This window comes from Pseudopodoces humilis, chromosome 6 (assembly GCF_049639895.1).
Source record: "Pseudopodoces humilis isolate 2021_Gansu_Grassland_sample_001 chromosome 6, ASM4963989v1, whole genome shotgun sequence".
In the NCBI taxonomy this organism is placed as follows: Eukaryota; Metazoa; Chordata; class Aves; order Passeriformes; family Paridae; genus Pseudopodoces; species Pseudopodoces humilis.
Window position 1 is genome coordinate 2679861 of NC_142205.1, and position 19263 is coordinate 2699123.

General features: G+C 42.6%; 1 protein-coding gene across 1 annotated transcript in view; it reads left to right on the forward strand.

Annotated features, from left to right (window-relative positions):
- The window catches only part of DDRGK1 (DDRGK domain containing 1), a 33601-nt gene that overhangs the window by 6650 nt on the left and 7688 nt on the right, over positions 1-19263 (forward strand). The window contains exons 2-5 of the mRNA XM_005517948.3: positions 145-312; positions 8999-9105; positions 10640-10741; positions 17872-17994. Coding sequence (XP_005518005.1) covers positions 145-312; positions 8999-9105; positions 10640-10741; positions 17872-17994 — 500 coding nt within the window. The remainder of the gene's footprint in view (positions 1-144; positions 313-8998; positions 9106-10639; positions 10742-17871; positions 17995-19263) is intronic.

A 19263-nucleotide genomic window follows, 5' to 3' on the forward strand; every position in this document is an offset into this window, starting at 1 on the left:
TCTACATTACACAAATACAAATTAAAATAAAAATAAAAAAAAATCAGAAAACCACACTTTTGGGTCCTTGCTGTTTGGCAACTCAGAAACGGAGGCAGAAGGGAAAGTCAGCTTTAATAGGAATATTTTATTTTCTTCTTGCAGCTGACGAGGAGCACCAGCAGAATGTGGCAGCAGCAGCAGCAGTGGCAGGGGCCAGACCCCGGCCCCACGGCGAGGAACGAGCAGAGGGGATGCCCAGGCGCCGCAGGACCATGGGGAACAGGCTGATGGCCCAGAGGAGAGCCCAGCAGGCAGAGGAGTGGCTGGAAGGTAACACTGGCTTCATCTTGCAGGCATTGGAACAAAACTTCACAGCAGGGGAAGGGGTGCAGCTGCCTCCTGGAGGAAGATGCTTGAGTTTTTCGAGTAAAAGAATATTTACAGTTTGACCATAATCTGTCTTCTCTCCCTACTCCCTTTTCTCTATATACCCCTTATAACCTCTGCCTCCTCCTGAGGTGAATCCTGGCTATTTGTGGCAGACTTTTCACATCCTTCCTAAAAACTTTTGTATTTCCTGCTTAGCCGTGCAGGGAATTAAATTAAATTTGGGAAAACAAAATCCACACCTTTCATTGAATAACAAGCTGTAGTAAATTACTGATTTCTTTTGAAATATTAATTCCCAATGTAATTTCTGCAAAATGTGGAGTTTTCTCTCCAAGGAGCCATCCAGGTGGTGGTCAGGATAAAGTGCATTACCTGGAGATCACCACAGACTGCTGCATTTTGCCAGCAGGTTGTTGACAGTGTGTTGTGTAAATCCTGTGCTGGATTTACATTTCACAGCTACATTCCTGTGGTGTGGTCATAGATGAAAATACGGGGATAAATAACCTCTTTCTACACCCTGTAAGCATAATTTCCTTTTCTGGTGAAGCTTCACACATTATTCTCTTTATTGCTGGAGAGATGAGATCACCGTGATTCACCCCCCTGCATTCTTTCTACTTTCAGATCGTGGGTGAAGTGTTCAGGCTTTGCTGTGGGCTTTGCTGCACTGGAGTTTGCAGTGCAGATCAGGGTGTGTGTGTGTGGTGTGCAGGAGGTGAAAGCACTGAGCACACACCCCTGGGACACCTTCAGTAGGGACTGTTTGCACTTTGTTCAGCTTTTCCTGCCTTGCAGTTCATAGGAAGCCTCACGTTGGCAGGTGAATGTGCTTTTCCAGCTAATTATGTTCAGCGGTTTCACAGATGGAGAATGGACAGGTGTGAACTTTTCAACTTTGGCTATTTCTTCTCGTGTGATAACATCCTGGAAAGAAAATGGAATCTAAAAATACTTGGTTTCCAGCTCCAGACATCAAAAGTTTGAATGCTGAGGGCCGACAGTGAAGCTGTCAAAGCAAACGGCTCATCTTATCTAATCTTACTTTGTCACTTTAGCAATAGAAGAATCTGTGTCATTGGGCTTTATAAATAATTCTTTTGCAGCTTTCTGTACATCAGAAAGTGCTGCTGCTTTTGCATGAAGTTCCCTTTGAAATGACATGCCTTCTTTTATTTGTTTCCTCTAATTTCTTACCCAAATTAAAACAGCTTCTTGCTCTTTGCTTCTGTTTTGTGCTGCTTCTGTGGGCGGTTTTATTCATATTTTGGGATGGTTTTTCCAAGTGGCTGAGCACAGGTGCACAGCAGGAACAGCAAAGCCTTTGGAGACTTGAGCAGAGGAGCTGTGGAGAGAAGCATCTGTCCCTGATTCCCCAGCACTGAGGTGCTCAGTGGCCATTATTAATTGGGATTAGCCACCCTCTGTGCTGCAAATCCTTCAGCCTGGCCCTGAGCTGCCTGTCTTAGTGTGGGGTTTGGGTTTTCCCCTTACAAAAGGATGTGTTGCATATTTTAAAGCCCTCTCTGTGGACATGTGGCATGATCCTGGAATCACTATGGGATTTATCCCTGTTTTTTTCATTTTCTCTGTGTCACTGCAGTATAGAGCGGTTCTGCCTAATTGCTGCTTGCATTTGAACCAGCTGGAATAGCAAGTTCTCTCCACAGCAGAGTTTTGTGCTAAAGAATTTGTTGACTCCTTGGAAAGAGAGCCCAGTGCAGCACCAGGGCTGAAGAACAAAATTATTTGGCATTTTAGACAAACACCAAACCCAAGACAGTCTGGTTTCTCCACTCTTGCCTTAGAAATGCTCTGAAAACTTCTGAACATCTGCAACTGAAGTAGATTTTTTTATTTATTTGTTTGAATTTGTTGCAGTGTTTTACTGGTAAATTTCTGTTCTGTGTATGGAATTTCCACTCTGGGCCTGTGCTGCACTTCAGGCAAAGCTGCCTGATCCTTCTCTGTGTCACTGACTTCTTCCAAGAATTGATTCCTTCACCATCCCATCGCTGCAAGGAACTGAGCCCTGACCTCAGGGAGGGTGTGAGGATGGCCTGACCATCCCTGTGTCCCTGTAATGGTCACAGAGTGGAGTCAGGTGGGAAGTGCTGTTGCCACCAAAGAGCTCTGCCTGTTGGGAGCCAGTTCTGCTGACTCGAGGAAATGTCCCCAGAGTGGCACTTGCAGACTTTGGAGTTGTGGTTAGCATGAGGGTTTTCTGTTTTCCATTTAACAATCAGATTTCAATTCCAGAATGAGAAAGAAGCTTTGAGGGTAAAGTTGTAGCCACGGTTTTTGCTGCCTGTGCTGAGCTGCTGTGTTTGTGCCAGGACTCAAATCTCCCACAGAGGAATGGAGGAGGAAAATCAACCCCAAACCCTGGGCACCGAGATCAAAACTTTGAAAACTTAATTGTCCCTTCTGTAGCTTAAATCTTACTTGTAGGTCTGGACAAGGAGTCATTTAATACAGACAGAGATAGTAAATGTTTATTTTCAGTATTCAAATCTACACCCATTGCTAGTGGAGCTAAACCAAGTTGTATTTCTTCAGCTTTCTGGGGTAGCTAACTAAATTAGTTACACATTGTCACGGACAGACAGTAGTGCAGCAGCAAATATCTTCACTTTCCTCCCAGGAGGAAAATCCAGCAGGTTCTGGATTCCTGATTCCCAGGATCCCTGTGGGCTGTGCCGTGGGACAGGCCCAGGGAGGTGCCAACCCTGCCTCAGGTCACCGAGCAATGTTCCTCAGTGGGGATTGAGTGGAGGTCACCTGTCAGGAGAGCATCAGCACCTACGAATACCCTCTGATGACCAAAGATTGCTGGGAGATGCTTCTCCTTGGTGACAAAGTGCTTCTCAAAATGTCTGAGACCCCTGAGCTGTTCCACCAGCGTGACTGTCAGGCTGGCTTTAGAAAAATGGTTTTGATTGCCTTAAATTGCCCAATTTAATTCCAGCCACAACACTTCTGCCTTTCTTGCAGCCCTCTGCAATCTGGGAGTCTTGTTAAAAGCCTCTGTACTCTGCACACTGGAGCAGGGTGGAAAAGGAGTCTGGAAGGAGAGTTGTGTATTCATGTGGTTAGGTTGAGATCCCAGCTAGCAGACTTAATTAACTCTGCGTGTCTTAATTTAAATTGAACCCAGACAGAGGTGGCTTTGTGGGCTGGCTACAGCCAAGATGAAAATGCTGCAAGGCATAAATGGGTGAGGATTTCAAGCATTAATCATTTAGGGCAAGAGAGGCCAAGCTAAACAGTGGGAGAAGGGGGATAAATTGGAGTGGGACTGGGGGTTGTTTGGGGCATGGGGTAGTGTAAATAAATAGCATTACCCATTTCCAATTTCAAATTCCTTTTATTTACCATCCAAGGAGGGTGTGCTCGGCTCTTGTTTTTGCCTGACTGATGCTTTGAGTGCATCCACTTGGATTCTGTTCACTTCTGGGTAGACATAAGGGTGTTCTTTTGAGAGCTTCTACTTGGTTGCTGATCATGTGCAGAAAAAACACTTGTCCAGCTCTCAAGTTGTGCTTGACTCTCCAAACCTGCTCGTTGTCCTTGAACACTGCAGAGAGCTCAGAGGTGAGCAAAGTGCTTCTCTTGAGACCGCATTTTGGAGCAGCAAGTGACCCACCCATCTGATACTTACATCAAAAATGTAATTTCCTCTCGAGTGACAAGAAACTCACGAGGGTGAAATAATGACAGGTACAGTTGGGTTGTCTTGATCCAGCTGTGGTAAAAATAACGAAGGGTGAGGGTTTTCTGTCACTTGGAGATGCATTTCTGGCCAAAATTTTGCTGCTGTTGATGTGAGGGAGAGAGAAACTGGTGATTATAACTGCCCTAAATCACGGTGTGGTGAGCAAGAAACAGATTTGTTTAAGAAATGCCAGCACTTTCCAAAGTGTCCCGCAGAACAGGGACCACTGGGTAATGCTCTGGGTCTCCTGGGTGAAAAAAAGAGGCAGAAGGGAAGGATGAGGCAGAAGAGCCTCAGCAGCCCAGTCCGTTTCCAGGGAGTGTTTTTCAAGGGTTTAATTTTGAGAGATGCTCATTTTCACATCTTCAAAATGGCCTCTCTGACTTGCTGCAAAATGTGTTACCAAAAAATGGGGCTTTGTGTGGTTGTTTCTGGTTCGGTTTTTTAACAAACAGAAAGTAAGGACTCCCTCGAAGAAATAATCTGGTTTTGTCAGGTTGCTTTTATTATTTACCCCAATCCGTGGGCTTTCTATTTCTGGCAGCAACATAAAACTCCAAGAGGTTTAAACATCCCAACATCTGCATGGCTTTTCTCTGAGCTTTTAGCATTGTTTCAGCACAAGTGTTGGAATCTCCAGTGCAGAGAACATTTGGTTAAATTATTTTACTTCCAGAGCATCAGTAATGATAAATCCAACAGCTTTTGATAGTCTGAATGCTCGAGATTTTAAAATAAAACATAAAGAAAAGTTAATGAGTGTAACATAAATGAAATCCTAAGTTCCTCTCTTCTTTTGCATGGCAAGGCTTGGAGATCAGAATCTCACATTTTTCTTTGTAAGTGTTAATCAGTATTGGGAAAGAAAGCAAAAAACAAGGTTTTTAAAGTTTTTTAAATGATATTAATTGGGCATTTTAAAATGCTCTTTATTGCTTTGTGTGGTATCTAAGCTCAGCATTCAAATCTTGCAGCTTAAAAAAATTTTCTATTAGTGTTTCCTGCTACGTTTTTGGGGAAAATAATATAAAAATAATTTTTCATCCCCACTGAGTGATGGATATTGTGAATAAGTTCAAAAAGAATGTGTTTGTGCTGAAATCTCTTAAAATAAGCACTTTTTCTGAGCGCTGAAAGATCTGGAAAATGTGTAAATTTAGCCCCAGTGATGTGGTCCCACGCTGTTCTTGTGAAATGGAGCTGCGTTAATTGGCGTAGTGGTTGAAATTATTTTAATGCTTAATCAGTAGGAAAACCTTTCTAGTACAGTTAAACTTTGACTAATATCCCAAGTGGTGAATCAAAAGTCAATTTTGCCTTGCTGCTACTCATCCAGTGAGTTTGGTGTTGTCAGAGTGCCCCCAGTGAGCGTCTGATCCCGTTCAGGCACAGACAGGCTGTGGAAGGGGGAGGGCTGTGGTTTCTCACTTCTGCCAAATGGTTTTAGCTGAGAATAAACTTCACGTTCTGCTCTAAAGGTCTGGTGTCCTTTGTTTCTGCTGCATTTTTCTGCCCTAAGTGTTGCCTGCTTTTGCGGCTTCAGATTAATAAACCTTGCTCAGTTTCTAAAGTGGATAGCTGCCAAATTAAATTAAAAATTAAAAGATGTAGAAATTAAGACTAGTTATTAAACTATAATTAACCCCACCACAGGATTGTGTTACTGAGGAATGGCCACACCTTTCCAGTGGCTGATGTCACACATCTGTTGGGTATTAATTACACGTTGTTAATAACAACTTCTGCTTTTGCCTGGCATCTTTCCCCTCCTCCTTTCTCTTACTCCTTTTGTTAGGTGCTGCATAAATAGTAAATAAGGCAGCTGGCTGTGCCCAAAGGACTTTTTGTGAGTAGCCACCTGTGCAACTCTCGTTCTTTTTCATGGATGGGAATCCATTGGCTTCACCCAAAATTTAAAAGGAAACAAGACAAGAGCAACTAGACCAGGTTGGATGGGGCTTGGAGAAACCTGGTCTGGTGCAAGGTGGGAGTGGCAGTGGGGTTGGAATGAGATGGTCTTTAAGGTCCTTCCTAATCCAAAGAGTTCTGTGATTCTGGGACAACTAAAATACACAATGCTCATTGTTTATTTTGGATTTTTTTTTCTATTCTGTACACAGTTCAGAATTCTGCTAAATTTCTATCCTGATACAGAACATCAGCACATTTTCTAAAGTTACTGGGAAGTATTTTTAAAAAGAAGAAATTTAGACACCTGTGTGACTGATGACTTTTCTCTTGTGCTGCCTCTCAGTATGTTCAAAATATCAAGGAAAAGCAAAGATTCCCTGAAGCCACCTCTCAGCTGGCCAGCTGAAAACCCCACATTTGTATAAAGCAGAACATGGCACCCTGGTTGTGCTTTTGGTCTCTTGAGATGGGAACTGGCAGGACTGTTGAAATCACAGCAGGTTTGGGTTGGAATGAATGTTAAAGCTCATCCAGTCCCACCCCTGCCATGGCAGGGACACCTTCCACCAGCCCAGGTTGTTCCAAACTCCATCCAGCCTGGCCTTGGACACTTCCAGGGATCCAGGGGCAGCCACAGCTTCCCTGGGAAATCCATTCCAGGGCCTCCCAAGCCTCACAGGGAAAAATTCGTTCCCAGTATCCCATCTCAACCTGCTTTCTTTCAGTTTGAGTGCTGTCAGTGTGTGGGGTTTCCTAGCTGAGCACAGCCACAGGCTGCCCAAGCACAGCACTTGGGGGATGCTGAAGTGCTTCCAGCACCATGAACTGAACCTCCTGCATCACCCCCAAAGCTCAGGGACAGATGGAATGCAAATCCCCATGGACTCACCCCCCCTGGAGTCTCCCAGTGTTGTCACAGCCAGGAGGGTGTGAAAAGTGACTGCTAAAAGCTGCTGAAACAATCACTGCTTGACCAAAATGAAATAGAGAATTGCTGGCTGTGTGCAGCACCCTCGCTGCTTTTGGTGGGGTGGTTCTGCTGTAACAACAAATGGATTCAGCAAATGCTTTGAGCGTGTGTTTATGTTGCTGTCAGGTTTATTTAGTACATGTTAATTACAGCCAGCTTTGGTGCCCTGGTGACCTTTCCAGCTCTGCTGAATCATGTGCTGTGTCTGCATCCCCATCTCTGGCTTTTGATGGATGTAACTCCACACAATGCAGGAAGCTTGGAGGAAGTGGCGCTTAAGGGGTCACATCAGATGTTTTAAACAGGAGGAAAGGAATGCTCCTGAACAACAAAGGCATGTTTGATCCAGGACTGGAAAAAAAAAAAAAGGCTTTAAAACAGTCCCTCCTTAGATTTCTGCCTCATGTCTGGCTCAGGTAATCTTAATATAGATGAAATTTGAGAAGCCCTCAGGTGGAGCAATGTCATAGAGTGTGTTTTATACTTGTGGCGTTTGAAAGGAGTAATTTTCTAAACAATAATACCAGAACTGAGCTGTTAATTTTGGAGTAATAACTGCTAGTGCTGGGTGTGCTCACCCATTGTGTTTGGAACTCCCCTCAATGCTGTATTTCAAATATATATAAAGTTATTTTAAGCATCATTAAAATTATAGAAGCAACTGTGTCAGGTCTGAGTACCCATCCTCGCTCTGTGTGGTGCAGGAAGGGGGAACCCTTTTGATCATCTCAGTAATCAGACTCCAGTAATTCTCTGAAGCCCAGCTCAGCAACCAGGCTCATATTGATCCCATCCCCTGAAAGCAGCTGTTATTTGAGAGCCACCTACACAGCTCTCAGATACATTTATTTCTCATGATGTCTTGGTGGTTTAACCATAGTCCTGTTCTGTGTCTTGGAATTAGTAAAACAAGAGTGTTTCCAACCTAATTCTTCATAAAAAAAAAGAAGGGGGAGTGTCATTCATGCATATATTCTCCTTTCATAGCAGCTTTTTGGGTTCCCAAAAAAGGAGGCCAGGTGCTCTGGAGAGAGCTCCCTCCAAAAAACATCCTGGCACCAGCCCTGCCAAATCTCTTCCAGTTTGGATCTGAAGTCGGCTTTGAGCAGAACAGCACTGGGGATGCTCGAAGCACCAATTATTTCACCCAAAAAGGGGATCCATGTATGAGGAGCTTTCATTTTGAGCCTGCCATGACTGTGAATATGTTGTGTGGTGTTTGTGCAGAGAGCTGAGGATTTCTCTGGGAGCATTGAGGTCAGTCCCCAGGACTTTGGTGGGATCAAGGAGTGATTTAGACCAGCAAATACAGCAGCCAAATGTTCCTGGGCAAGGAGGAAGTGGCTGCCTTTAAAAGCTCTTCTTCCTCAGCCCCTGAGTGAGCAGAAATCCTCATTTGCACACCCTTTGAGCATAAAACTCTTTCATATTTCACTGTTGCAGAAATCACCTCTGTAAACAACCATTTGTCATACAATAGACAAATATTTACATGTCATTTTCTTGCAGGCAGACCCAAGATTTGCATTTCAAGGATTTTTTTCCCCTCATCCCTGAAAGGTTATTTCTGTCAGGCTAGAACCAGTGGATGAGTGGGGGGTGCCTCTGAATCCCACTTTTTCAAAGGATGTCTGTTGTACAAATCCTGAGGGTCGCTGGTAAGAAAGTCTCTGCAGGCCAGTGTTGAGCAGATAAATAACGACAACCATTAGCACAATTTGTGTATCAGAGAAAGTCTCTCTTTTAATTGTGGAAAGCAAGAAATATTTATGAAAAGCCTTCCTTCAAAGGATCAAGGAAATTTTTACTTCTGCCTTCACTCGAGTGTGTGTTTGCCTTGTTACTTCTGCTCTGTGGCTTTGGCAGTCTCATGTGATTTTTTTTTTTCCCTTTTTTCCATCTAAAAGGTCTTGTCTGAAGTGTGTGTGTGTCTCCTTTTCATCTGCTGCTGCTTTTCTAGGCAGCACTGAAGTTTGTCTAGGGGACTTCTGACAGATGATTTAAAATTTGTCATTTCTGCAATGTTGCAGAGGAAGAGGATGCTGAGGAGGTGCCAGAATTTCAGGTGTCTGGGAAAATTGGAGCAAAGAAGCAGAGGAAATTAGAAGAGAAACAAGCCAGGAAAGCACAGAGAGAGGTGAGTATTTCCTGCCACGTATTGAGCAGAGCCTGAACAGCTCAGCAGAGAACTGGGGATGACACAGCCCAGAAGGGCAAAGGCAGTGCCATCACTAAATGCCTGTTTTGTCTTAAAAATGTAAATTCAGCTTTTGCTGGCCCAAGAAGGCTGTGGAAAACAGCATCTCATTTTCTTTCCATTCGGACTCGTGGGGAGGAGAGGAGTTAAACTCTTGAATGCTCTTTCTTGGATGTTTCCACTGCCTTCCAGCTTAATGTCAGCAGTGTCTCCCCTTAAAAATACATTGAGATCCCCATGGTGTTGGTGTAACACCCTGGACAGCTGTGAGGAGTGGTTCGGGTGCTCTCAGGGTGTAAAAACTCGTTTTTATCTGTGTTTAGCTATATTTATTGTTTTTACAGACTGGGGGAGATGGAAAGCTTTTTGCTTTTGTTAATTCCAGGGAAGCAAGAGGCTTTTCAGCCTTTTTAAGGCAGCAGTTTGTACATTTTCCTTGGAGTTGTTCTATTTTTTTTCAGACTCTGTATTGTTCTATATGAACATTTTTAAAGCTTTTGAAACCCAGTTTGAGAATTTTAGTGTCACCTGAGGTTTAAATCTGGTGTAGTAGATGGAGAAGTTGGTAATAAACTTAATTATTGGTTATATATAAACTTCCATTATGAACCTTTTCTCACTCAGTGCTTTCATCATTTTGTTACTTTCCATACTCATTGTATTTAATTTTCCTTTTTGTTTTTTTGTGGAAAGTGTGAGCAAAATTGAATGAAGTTGGATAAGCATCAGCTGGGGGAGCGAGGAATCTTCTGTTTCATTTTAAAACACACTGATTTTTATTTTCCCATGTAGACAGATAAATTCATTGCATGGGGCTTTTTCCCTGAAACAATCAAAGCCAAATCCTCCCTGGAATATTTTCTGCTTGTCCTCTTAATATATTTTCAAATTTAAGTATCCTGAAGAGCCTGAAAAAAAATCCTTAAAAAATACACTCAACACCCTTTTTAATTTTCACCCATTTTGCAACAACCTCTTTGGCTTAAAAACAAAACCAAAATTATTTCAAGAAACCATTGCAGCTTTTTCTGTAAGGGATTCTGCCCAGGTTAAATGATATATTTGAATGCAGTTATTTTTACACTTTGTGTTCCAAATCCTTTTATTTTTTTTTTAATTCCTTAGGGTCCATTCTAACTAAATTTCAAGTGAGGTGAAATGGAATTCCAAGACACAACATAGCTTAACATCACTCTCATAATAAGCTCATGAGCACATTCAAAACTTAAAACAGTTACTGAGATCCAGATAAGACAAGTGAGGAGGGTAATTTCTAAATATACCACAATGTCGAGTGTGCTGCAGGGGAGGGGAAGTGAAATGATAATGGCTTTTTATTATTATTCTTTTTGATGTTTCTTTCTGAGCAGGCATCTCAAAGGTGGTAAGAAACCCCCTCATGGTATCATAATATGAAATTTTAAAATGCAGATTAAAAAAGAGTAAGGCTTGGCTTGCATCATGTTTATTTTAGGCTGAAGAAGCAGAGAGAGAAGAACGGAGGAAGCTCGAGTCAAAAAGAGAGGAGGAAAGGCGGAAAGAAGAGGAGAGAATTCGTCTGGAGGAGGAACGACAGGTGGGAATAATTGTGTTTATCTATGGAAATACTGAGCCAGGTTTGCTTTTGGCATTTCTCTGGGGAAGTTCTGTGACCAGGGACCTGCAGGGACCACAGGGTCTGTCCTGCTCCAGCCATGCCCAGGATTTGGAGCTCAGGACTTTGACCAGCCCAGCTCCTGAGTGTCTCCTAAGGATGGAGATTCACAACTTCCCCTGTTCCCTTTGAGCTGCCAGCTGGAACCAGCAGGACAGAAAGTGAAAGGCAGCAGCAGCAGCAGCAACTGATTTTGCAAGTGTTGTGTGAAATTGTGTGATTTTATTCTAATTCTATATATTTGCATGTGCTTCCCAGTTAAAGATTCCTGAGCTGTGCATATGTTAGCAGGAGTGACCCAGAAAAACAGGTACTGCTCAATTGAAATGCTTTTGTTGAATAATTTTCATTAGTGAGGGAGGAAAACTTGACTTCAGAGCTGCTTTTTTGTACTCAGGCCATCAGTGCTGCTGCAAGTTGTGTGGTGGAAAGGACAGAGGTGTTCTGCACAGTCCCAAGATGCAGAAAGAAAAATTGCAGCCCCCAGCTTTCACTGTGAATTTTTTTTGGATTTTTTTGAAATTTGTGTCTCTGCCTTGTTGAGATTTATTTTAATGTGCTCTAAGTGCAGGTTGTGTAAGTGGGGTATGTTGCTGATAATATTTTGAAAATGAAAGGACAATTTTTCCTTTCCTCTGTCGAGGGCATGAAGGCAGGATAAAGCAATTTAGAAAAATAATCCATACATTAGACATACAGAGTGTATCCATGAGATCTTTATGTGAGTGTCCATTTAGCTCTGGGGTTATTCCCCACAAATCCTTTTCCTTCTGAACTCACAGTTCCTTTCCATCAGTAGAAGTCCTGAATTTCAGAAATTGGATAGGGTAGAATGTCAGCACTACAACATCAGGATACATAAAAATCTGAGATTTTGTAAAGCAGCTTGACCAAACTTCCAGGTGACCAATAATTCCCCAGCTTCCCTTCCAAGAGAGACGTACAAATTAATGTCTTTAATATTTTCCTGAAGTTCTGAGAACTTCATATTCTTGAAACCCTGAGCAAGGAGCTGAAATGACTCCAGTGCTTTGGGGGAATTGTGAGGCACTGCCTGGACAGTGACATGAAGTGACACTGGAACTCCCAGTCCCTGGTAGGGTGGCAGCCAGCACAGCACAGCAGCTGAATTTTTAAGCAAATTCCACCTGAGCTAGGCCAACCTGTTCAGAGGAAGCTGTAGCACAGGACTGAGTTGTTCTCCTGGGATTTGACCTGGGCTTTAGCAATTTAGCTGGATTAACTCAGGCACAATTCAAAAGCTGAGTAAAAAATAAAGGTGAAATTTCAACCAGGCATTTCTTCACACAGAAATATTTATTTGCCTTCTTTTAATTTTGTTTCTGTTCAGTTGAGGGTGGTGTAATTAATTTTTGGTTGAATGAGGAAATTCTTATTTTTTCTGGTTTAATTTGCAGTATTCCTAGTAAAGACTTCACTACAGCACTTCTATTTCACAAGGCTCAGGGAAAAAGAGGAATACAAACTGAGGCTCTGATTTTGGTTTTTTGTTTTTAAATTTTGTGCACAATCCACAGAGTACTTCCTTGAACTTGGAAAATTGCTCAAATGCCTGAATCCAGCTTGGTCACTTTAGCCAGTACCTCTACCTACATAAATCCTGTAATTTTAAGCTACTTTAGTTTGCTTTAATTACTTGTTTTCCCAGTATTTATCAGGACAGCAAACCCACCCACCAGGCTGCATCAGGAACATTATTCTGCTTCTCAGAGGAAAGTGCTTTCAATATTTAATTTTTTTTGCTTGTATCTAAGTTGATAATGCAGTAACTGCTGAATATTTGGAGCGTGGATCAAAGTAAATGTGTCTGACAATATCTAGTGTCCATGCTCAGCTGTTTTGTGGTAATTTTAAATCTGTCTTCATGGAGTCTGTAACAGGAAACAGAACAATTGAAGGGAGCCTGTCCTTAGGCTCAGAACACCTCATCTTTCCAATCTTGTTACAGACTGATGGTGTGATGGAGAAGGCACAGCCTCTGTGAGCAGTGAGAGGATCATTGGGTTTATGGAATAAAATGTCATTTATTTTCCTCTAGAGGAGGAATTCTTCATTGCCACAAGTAATGTCTTGGCACCAGTAAGGCCTTGTGGACTGCACACGTGATGATTCCATTCCCTCATCTAAATTAGGAGGTGGAAAGGCAAAATTCTGAAAGATACCTCAAGTAGTGACTGATAGTCAGGAGATAAAAACCAGGGGGGAGCTGGTTTTTTTAGAAGCATTTTGGTCACTGACATTGCTGTAGTTTATATAATCCCACAAGGCACAAAAAAATTCATTTTATCACTGAAGTTTGCCTGAGAAATGTTGCAGTTGTCAGACACCTCATTTTCCCCTTTCTTTTCCCAGTACATCAGAGTATTTTTGCAGGGGCAAGTCCCCAAACAAGCACAACCACCTTTGGTAGCTAAATTCCACTTGAACCTTTTTTTTTCAGTCTCTCTCCCCAAGAAGTGCCACTAAAATTGTGCTGACAGGTGAGAACTGTACCTTGAGAGAGTTATGGGGGCTAAAATACAGTCTTGAGAAAAATACCCTCTATTTTTATTTCAATAGATTTGTATGCACTTACAAATAAAATGTGGTTGCCCCTTGGCTTGAGTGTTGCAAACCAGTATTTTTAAATTCAAGTTTCTTTTCCAGTGTTCTGCTGAGCTGATTGGCTGCAGGCCTGAGGAAGCTCCTTTATAATTGGCATTTGCTTCAGCTCTGCTTTACCCTGGGGATTTCCCTTTCACTCTTGGAGTTTTTTGGTGGTGAGCTGGTTTGCCAGCCATCACCTTATCAATGAGAGTGAACTTCCTCTGGTGTTGCAAAACAGAGTCTTCAGACAAAACCTGGCAGATTGCTCACATAAAAAGCTCTTTTTTCCTTTGCCTGTGCACAGAGATTTTCGTAAATTTGCATTTAAGTGCCTAAATAAAAATGGTTTGGATCTTCAGAGCTGTAGAAATGGGGGTGAGCCAGGATCACAAAGATCCTCTGGAAGGTTTGACCCTAAAGTTTGGACTCTGATACTTCATCACATAAGAAGAGGCACCAAGTTTTAGTTGTTTTATTTTGTGAGCATCAATTTGTGTATGTCTCAGCAGAGCTCTTCATCGTCTGTTTGATATTTATATCCGTTTTTCCTACATAAACAGTGCATTTCTGGAGGCTGATGGAGAACCACTCCATAATCTCAGTTTAAGCACCAGTTTCAAGTGTGTATAATTCCCTCAAAATTAATTTCTCCTAAGGGAGTAAAAGTTAAAAACCTTGCAAAAAACCTCATTCTCTTCTGATTTTGAGGGGATAAGGACATTTATTCTGTCTGAGCAGCGAGGGGGGCAGGAATCCTACAGATCCATCTGCTCTGTGCCAAATCATTCTCTGCACAGTCCCTTTTAGCTTCCTGCAGAACCTGCACTGACAATACAAAAACTGGATCCTCTGCAAGGAGGGTTTCTGTGGTCCATGGCCCTCTAAAGATTCAGAATGCTGTTCTTCATCCTAAAAATTAGGGAAACAGCCAGGAATAAAGGAATGGCAGGGAACCAGGTGGTGGCTGAAGAGTGTTCAGTGTTTGCTCTGCCTTCCTCACTATCAATGAGATTTTCTCCACCTAAGCAGCATCCCAGAACTCCTGAGCAATCTGTGATCCCAAAAATCAAGGTGTGCTTCCAGCTGGAAGCCGAAGAGAGTTTTTTGGGATGCTGTGGGTTTCACCTGGTAAAAAGTTGGGCTCTCGTGCAGTTGGCACAGGGAATGTGTTTGGAAGCAATCCCTGGGATCAAGGTAAGAGGCAACCAGAGGGTGATGATCTGAAAGGAGCCTCACAGCACATCCAGGTCCTTGGTGGACACGGGGGACTGGGTGAGAAAAAGAACAGAAAACAGAGGTTTGAGTGAGTCATTTATTTATTTATTTATTTGTTCAGTAAAAATGTGGTCAAAGTTTGTTCTTCACATGCAGTGGAATAAACTAATCAAAAAGAAATCTTTACACTGTTCAAGCCCCCAGTCTGGGTAGCATTCAGATGGGTGAGGAGAGAGGCAACACCACTTCAAAAAAAAAAAAAAAATAAAAGCAGACAGCTGAAGATGAGCATCTGCAGTTACCAAATTTCCATCTGCTGGGATTTCCCCAGCATCCCACCTATGGCTGGGGGGTGGCCCAGCCACTCTGTGCTCTGAGCCACGAGCTCAGAAGGAGCCTGAGTGCCAGAGATGTGGGGTTTGAAAGGTGGGGTTGAGCCCAGTGCCCTCTGTGTGACCAGCACAAAATCCTGGGCTCGGCTTGTGCGGAGACCCCGAGGGGCTGTGGGTGTTCCCACGCCTGGGTCATCTGTCTGCACACACCGGGTTTTGTGGGAATGCTGCTGCCTCAGTCTGGCCCTGCAGCTCCCACACAGCTGCTCCATGAGCACGTGAGAGAGGAGGGTTAGGGAGATGGTGGAACACAAAAAGCTGGGAATAAATATTCCCAGACATCCTGACCGAGCCAGGGTTCCCCTGCTCAGCCTGCACCTTGCTTCTCCCTGGGCACTTGTGCAAAGTCATCTCTCTCCTTGCTCTGAACCAAGCTGCAGTTTGGATAAATCCTTTTTTTTCCTACAGATTGAATCATAGGTGAATTTAGGTTGTAAAGCATGTGAGGCTCTGCATGATTTTTTTAGTTTTTAGATGCAAAAAGCAGCTGGAAATACTTAGTGTTGCAGAGAGAGTTACAACCACCAGGAAGCTTTGGGGGCTGACACACTTTAGCTACCAAAGCAGTGGCTCAGAGCACCTGGAAATGCTCTGCTGATCAAAATTCAGCATCTGGAACACAAACTCCTGTTGGCAAAAGAGGGGCTGGTAGCTGAGTGCTTTGCCAGTCTCACAGCAGGGCTGCTTTTCTGCATGTGTTGGGAATGGAAGCGCTGATAGGAACGTGCTGGGATACTTCCAAAAAATGCAAGGTGCTGTTTTTCAGGTAGGGAAGGACCACAGGAAGGAGCCTTGCTCGTTTGTTAGACCTTCCAGAAGCAGGAAAATGTGTTGTAGTTATTGTTGCTCTCAGTTACAAATGGGACACTGTCTTCTGATCTTTTCTTTTTTTGCAGAACCAAAGCAATTTGGAGGCTTTGTGATTGGTTTGGTTTTTTTTTTTCCCTCAGTTCAAATCCTTCTGAATTACAGCCTCTCTAATAGACCAGGAGGTTTGTGATTGGTTTGGTTTTTTTGTGATTTGGAGGCTTTGTGATTGGTTTGGTTTTTTTTTTTCCCTCAGTTCAAATCCTTCTGAATTACAGCCTCTCTAATAGACCAGGGGAACGTTATTCTTGTCTTTCCAGGATCAAGATGAAATTTAATGCACTTATAAGAAAAGAACAATTGCTGTTGCTTCCAAATGAAATATGGTTATGTTGTTCTTGGCATCTGGAGTGCATATAAGGAAAGAAATCTGCTGTTGGATTAATTGTTGTGGTGATGAATGACCCAAAAATGATCTTGTTTTGTCTCAAGAGCTTCCTTAGATCTGTAGATTTTTCATGAGATAGCTGTTTAAAAAATGCATTTGGCTTTGCAGTTACACTAAAATCCTTTCAGTCCTGTTTTTCTCATTCTTGGATGTTGGCGGGATTCTCTCTCCTGACTTTCTGGGAATTTGATGAAATAAAAATGGGACCAAATACTCTTTGTTTTTTATCAAAGGACATCTTTTTTAATATGGATATATTTTCTATATACTGAATAACCTGTTCCTGTCTCTCCCTGTTTTAATGGACCAAATATTTACATTCTAGCTATAGAAGGAGGCAATTACCATTAGTGTCAAAGATGTAGCATGGCAAGCATTTAGAAACCAGTATCACTGGCCTTTAAAAAAATCAATTCCTCTGCTAATGGAATATAGAGGAATGCCCTGGAGTTGTCACTGAAATTTGAAGAACTTCTCTGTTTGTTTTATTCAGCCTCTGGAATGTGATGGAGCCAGAGGCCAGATCCTTTTGGAATCTCTTTGTACCAGGTGCTGCACAAACATAAATTCTTCTGTGAAAGAAACTGTCCTGTAGTGAAACATTTTTGTTCTGTGTGAGCCATGGAATCTTTTAGATTGGCAAAGGCCTCTGAGATCAGGTCCAGCCTTCAAAGTTAGTCCAGCCTTCTCTCAGAGAAGAGCAAAACAAATGTTAAATGAAAATAATGGGAAGCTGCAAATTTAGGAGTTCCCACTAAAAAGCTGTTCTTAGTTGAAACAGTTTCTAATGAATCTGTCACATTCCCAAACCTGTAGTCACCACTTTGATTTGTGAAGGTCTGAATTCCTCAGAAGTAGAAATCACCATGTGTCTGATGCTGGACTTGGAGTTTTTTGGGTCAGCTTTACTGTGGGCTTTAAGGCTTTAATATTTATTTCAGGGTAGTCCATGATTTATTTTTTTTTTATTGCAGATAACTAAAAGCCTGAAGCTTTTGTTTAACAGCATGTAAAAACCACTTCTGTTAATACAATCATGCCTTGCCTCCAGTGCCTAAAATACTTTATATAATAGTTTATATTCCATGTAGGCACAGTTTGCTGGAAGAAAGTTTTCATAAGAAATAGATTTTCCTTGAAAACTTCATTTTACTTGGAACTTTTACAGGCTGGCTTTTTCTCTCTACCCATGTAACTCCACTGTTCCTTGTGAGCACCCCCAATGTCCTGTAGTGGGAGAGCAGAACTGGGGCCAGTAACCAGAAATGTGGACGTTACATCAAAGTGCAGGGAGGGGCAGGGGTTTCCTGTCAGAAGCAGCAGATTCATGCAAATGAAGCAGGCAGGTTGGTATTTAAGAGTGATTTTCTGCCCTCTGTCAGCTCTGGTAAGAACCAGCCCTGGGTGTGTGTGATGGTCACTGCCTTAAGAGTGGCTTCTGAAACTGATTGTGCCATCAAGGGACAACTTAGGTTCTTCTTAAAAATTTTTTATGTGCTGACTGCAGAGAAAAATGTTGCTGCTTCACGTAAAACCTGACTTGGGAAAGAGCAAACTGACCATTTGTCATCTTTTCTGTCCAGGAAGAGGAAAAAAGGAAGGCAAAGGAAGAAGAGGAGAAGAGAGAACATGAAGAGTACCTGAAGCTGAAGGAGAGTTTTGTAGTTGAAGAGGAAGGGGTTGAAGAAACAATGACAGAGGAACAGGTACGTGAGGCTGGTTCTGCAGTTCCCCTTCTCTTGTTAGACTTGCTGCGTTCTGTCTCGTGTAAAATGAGCTTGAAAGTAGGAGTCAGCCAAAGGTTTTTGCTTGTGAAAGCTAAATTGTGTCTGTGGCACAGGTTAACCCTGGAATATTTCCTGGGGAATGCTGCTGTTCCTCATACCAGACTCCTACGGGTTATTTTAGAGTTGTGAGGGAACTTGCTGGAAATGAGTTCTGTCCTCCCTGTGTCTAAGAACTGAAATAAAACTCATTCTGGAATTCAGATAATCTCTCACTGTCAGCAGCTCTGCCTTATCCACAGAGACTGAGCCAGTAAAGCTGAATTTGGAGTTTGAAAGTGCCCACAGACCTTGGGGGCAATTACTTGGGTTTGGCTTTATTTTCTACACCAAGAGAGCTGCCGTGAAATCAAATTAAAAACCAGACTCTTGTCTCAAAAGGCTTCTGATAAGAGAATCCTCAGGACAAACCCACACTGCTGCTCCTGTGGCTGCCTGCAGAGCTGCTGGGGATGGTGGTTGAAATGTGATGCTTGATATGAAATCACAGCAAACCTGGAAAAGTTTTGCTGTTGCAGGAGGCAGGGTTCTTATTTTGTCTGGTGAAAACCTGTTAGACACAATTTATTTGCTATCACATCCTGGAATTGCTCTTGGGTTGTAGCTGCCAATTTGAGCTGTCCAGTGCATTTCTTGGGAAGGATTTATTTTAGGGCCATGTGTGCATTTGCTCCTCTGCTGAAGAGACTCTGGAATTAAATGGATTTGCTTTAGCATGACTGGGAGTGGAGCAGATTGTGCCCACTGTCAAGCACCATTGACTCATTACATGTTCTCACTATGGACCCCTTCTCATCAAGAAAAATCCTCCATCAGACCAGAGTTAACACCAAGAGAAGTTCTATCTGGTGATGGGGAATTCCCTGAGACACAGTGAACAGCAAAATGCGCACTTTACTTGACAGTTCCTTCAAAAATCTGTGCCTGTCCTGTTAGGAGATGAGATTATCCCTAAAAATTGATGTGTTCCACTTCAAATACCCTTTAAAGCTGGAAAGTGTTGATTGTCCATGTTCCTACAGCTGCCTGTCAAGGAGAAATTAATTCCATGGCAGAACAGAGAAGGGTGTTCCTCACCTGAAAGAGCTTGGCAGGCAGTTGATGATGCCTGGATCTCAACCTGAGATAACTTTGGTAGGGGTGGGGAGTTTGAACTTGAATTGCAGGTGATTTAAAAGTCATATTCAGAAA